This window comes from Kryptolebias marmoratus, linkage group LG1 (assembly GCF_001649575.2).
Source record: "Kryptolebias marmoratus isolate JLee-2015 linkage group LG1, ASM164957v2, whole genome shotgun sequence".
Taxonomy (NCBI): domain Eukaryota; kingdom Metazoa; phylum Chordata; class Actinopteri; order Cyprinodontiformes; family Rivulidae; genus Kryptolebias; species Kryptolebias marmoratus.
The window spans coordinates 218,854-222,486 of record NC_051430.1 but is presented as its reverse complement, the minus strand read 5'-3'; the positions used below and the strand labels follow the sequence as shown (position 1 = coordinate 222,486).

The 3,633-nt window shown below is 35.9% G+C and overlaps 1 protein-coding gene across 1 annotated transcript in view; it reads right to left on the bottom strand.

Annotated features, from left to right (window-relative positions):
• Window positions 1–2,914, bottom strand: part of LOC108248341 (ubiquitin-conjugating enzyme E2 L3) — a 13,428-nt gene extending 10,514 nt beyond the window's left edge. Inside the window, exon 1 of the mRNA XM_017437061.3 lies at window positions 2,794–2,914. Coding sequence (XP_017292550.1) covers window positions 2,794–2,820 — 27 coding nt within the window. The 5' untranslated portion in view covers window positions 2,821–2,914. The remainder of the gene's footprint in view (window positions 1–2,793) is intronic.
• Window positions 2,915–3,633: the final 719 nt, after the last annotated feature.

The following is a 3,633-nucleotide window of genomic DNA, read 5'->3' as shown; positions in this document are numbered from 1 at the left end:
GCTCTACTCTGTGTCCCTCCCGGATGACCGAGCTTCTCACCCTATCTCTAAGGGAGAGCCCAGACACCCTGCGGAGGAAACTCATTTCAGCCGCTTGTATTCGCGATCTCGTTCTTTCGGTCACTACCCAAAGCTCGTAACCATAGACGAGGGTAGGAACGTAGATCGACCGGTAAATCGAGAGCTTCGCTTTTTGGCTCAGCTCTCTCTTCACCACGACGGATCGGTACAGCGCCTGTACGGTACTGTTGTTCTTTTAAAATATAATACAGTGAAAACACAGTAAACTGCAGCCATTAAACTGATAATATTGAACTCTCAAATTTATATCTGTTGGGGTTTTCTGCACAGATTGGACTTTACTGTTATGGTACAAAAAGTATTTACACATTTTGTTAGATTTCAATTTCTGAATAAACAGAGGCAGATAGAGTAGCATGATGTTACTGTTTTAGTTAAGAGCAGCTCGTAATTGGTCTCCATAAAAAAGCTCAGTTTAAAGGAGCAATCAAGAAAATAAATGTGTTCACACATTTAGAAGTTCAATTTTTTTAAATGACACAAAAATTTACTAAGAGAAAAAATTAACTTTATTTAACAGTTTTATTTCTATTGATAACTATTCCAAATCAGATGTCCTCTAAACAAAAAGGAAGACTGTCCAAATGATGTTTTGTAGCACACTGGTTTCCAGTCTCAATTAACTGATCCCATTGTTGGAGCTCCTGTACTAATGGACTTTAAAATAATTTTTCTCACTACCTCTGGGAAAAAGACCAGAGACCAGGCATTAAAAGCCCTGACAAATAAAGGACTGTAGGTTCTTGTCTGTGTACTTGTAACAGGGTCTCAGCATCAAAGGATTTAAAGATCTCTAGGTTAGATCACAATGGCTGAATCACTAAACGGAACAGCTGAGTAAAAGCAATTAGATTGGGAAATCAGAAACAATATCTGTGTAGTGATGAAAAGCTGAGCGTTTCAGAAAAACAAGCACTTGTTTTAATGTGGGTGATGCTCATGACCACATATGAAGATCTTCTCTGTCTTTAAAATGGTTTTACACCGTTTGATATAAACTGGATCAACAATTTGCAAGCAATCCAGCTTACATCACATCTCAGCTTCAAAAGCTCAACTCCACACTCTCTATTTCTGAATTGAGAAAGCTCCTCGGATGAGAAGCGAAACGTCTTCAATTACAGAATAGAAGTCCAGTTGTTTTTGTTTTTTAACTTTTTTTGAATTTACTGGTTATGTAGCCTACTGCCTCCAGTCTTTTTGGAGAATACTGCACTGACGTAAGCGCCAAGTATAAACGCACCCACGGCGTGCTCAGGTCCGCGCGCTGTTCGCTGAGCCCCGTGCGACTCTAATGAGCCCTGAGGCAGAGCCACCTTCCGCTACCGCTGGAGTTAGCATGTTGTCAGAGCCACAGTAATAAACATGGGTCGAGTGGGTTTAACCAAAAATGGTTAGTTGAGCCAAAATTCAGCAGGTCGCTTTACAAGACCGAATATGGTAAGCATGTTTTGTGCTTAGTGAAAATATTATCCTTGTTTAATTGTAAAATGATGCTATTATATTCAGCATTAGATATGCACAGTATAGTACAGCATCTCTGTTTTTAGTTGTCTGTTGTTATTCATTGGCCTTGATGTGAGACGTGTGTTGGTACCTTGTTTGCACTTTTTCATATATGTTAATTTAATTTATTTGTTAACATGACTTAATTTAGGATTCATATTATGTGCAATCAATTAATATTTATTTTAATTGTATTTTTGTTTAAAAAAGTATTTCACGAGTGCTTTTTTGTGAAACTAGGTGTGTAAATATTTGACACAAATATCTTATAATATCACATAATAAATAACCATATTTTCAACTTTCCTGTCAACTTTAATCATTTTTTTTACTAAATTAAAGTCGTCCGGCAGTCGACCGGCCACCTACCACCAGGCTTAGCCTCTTTTCTGGGGGAAACCCTGAATCATCAATGTTCAAATATAAACAAACAACTCGTAATTGTTGGCAATGAATCCTGACTGGTGATTTTGCTCATTTAGTCCAAATTAAGTGGTAGACCTTTTGTAGTGAATGACTTATATTTAATGTTTATTTTTACCATAGAGACTGCACATGTGCAAAACAAAAACAAAACACTGAAAAAATGCGTATTTTGACAATAAAATAAAATTGAATAGTTAAAGTTAAATTCTGTATCTTAAGGTCTTAAGTGGACTGCTGGAACGGCTCATAAAGAAGGAAACAGTTGGTTTATAACAATACAAGCAGCACAATAACCACTGTGCGTCTCTGACAGCTAAGAGTTAAAACTCTTTAACTTAAATCAACAAACCGAGTAACTCCGAGTTAAACCAAGACATGTTTTCAGGCCAAGACAGTTAACATCCCAATATAGCACTTTAGCTGATTAGCTAACTAGTTAAACCGAGACACCGTCCGAATCAAACCGCTTCACTGGGTTAAGAGACTATTGTTCTCCTGCGGTTCGGTTTTAGTTGGAATTCAACATAAGGATCAGTCGGCACCTTTGGAAGACAGCTGTGGACTGTGTGGCCTAATTTACCGGTGTCTTTCTGATTCGGTCGGCTCAGTGGCCAACAGCAGGAACCTCCCGTTTTTATAACATCCGTGACTTCAAATGGTTTCTAATTTAATCCTTACGCAGACACATTATTTTATATGTTCATAAACAGGAAAGAAATGCGTGTTTGGTTATCAGAAATATTTCAAAATAACTTAAAGCAACGGGACAGAAACATTTACCTTGGCTAGCCTTCTGCTCGCCGCCATCTTGAAATTAGTAAAGGTTCCCAGAATTCACTGCGTGACAAAAATGAGTCAGTCATTACCCGACAGGACTCTCTGCATGAAGTGAGTCGAGGATATTCACAAAAGCAAAGTAATGAATAGAAAACCTCTTGTTGAACCCTTTAAAACAGATCTAAAACTATATTTTGATGCAATTTCAAACTCACACAACAAAAAAGCCATACGAACAAAGAAAATGTGCAATATGTTTAATCTCACTTTGTAGATCGCATTTTCTTTTTTTTTATTTACATTTTTTTAAAATTTCTTTTTCTTTTATCTTTTTTTTCTTTTTCTGTATCTTTTTCTCTTTCTTATTTATTTGTATTCTGCTATTATCTGTATTAAATGTATGTACTAATTGTTCAAAATGAAAGTTATAAATAAACGATAAAAAAAAAGAAGTGAGTCGAGCATGTGAAGTCAGTCTTTCACTATTCTACCCACTTGAACACCTCTAATCAATCTTATTCCTAAACCTAAAAAAAGATTTGTTCCTTATTGATACATGCCAAACGATCACCCTCTTAAATAATGGTTACAAAATGGTAGTTATTATACTTACTAGCAGTGGCGTCACTAGGCCTGTTTTAGGGGGGCTTCAGCCCCCTAAAATGTTTTCAAGCCTCCCCTAAATAATTTTGGTGTCAAAAAAAAAAAAATTTTTTTTTTTTTTTTTACAAAAATTCAATATAATGTGGCCAGAATATGAGTTTAAATAAATAACCATATATTATTTAATTAATAACTCAAATATATGATCATAAATCTGTCAGTTTTCTTTTTCTTTACAGC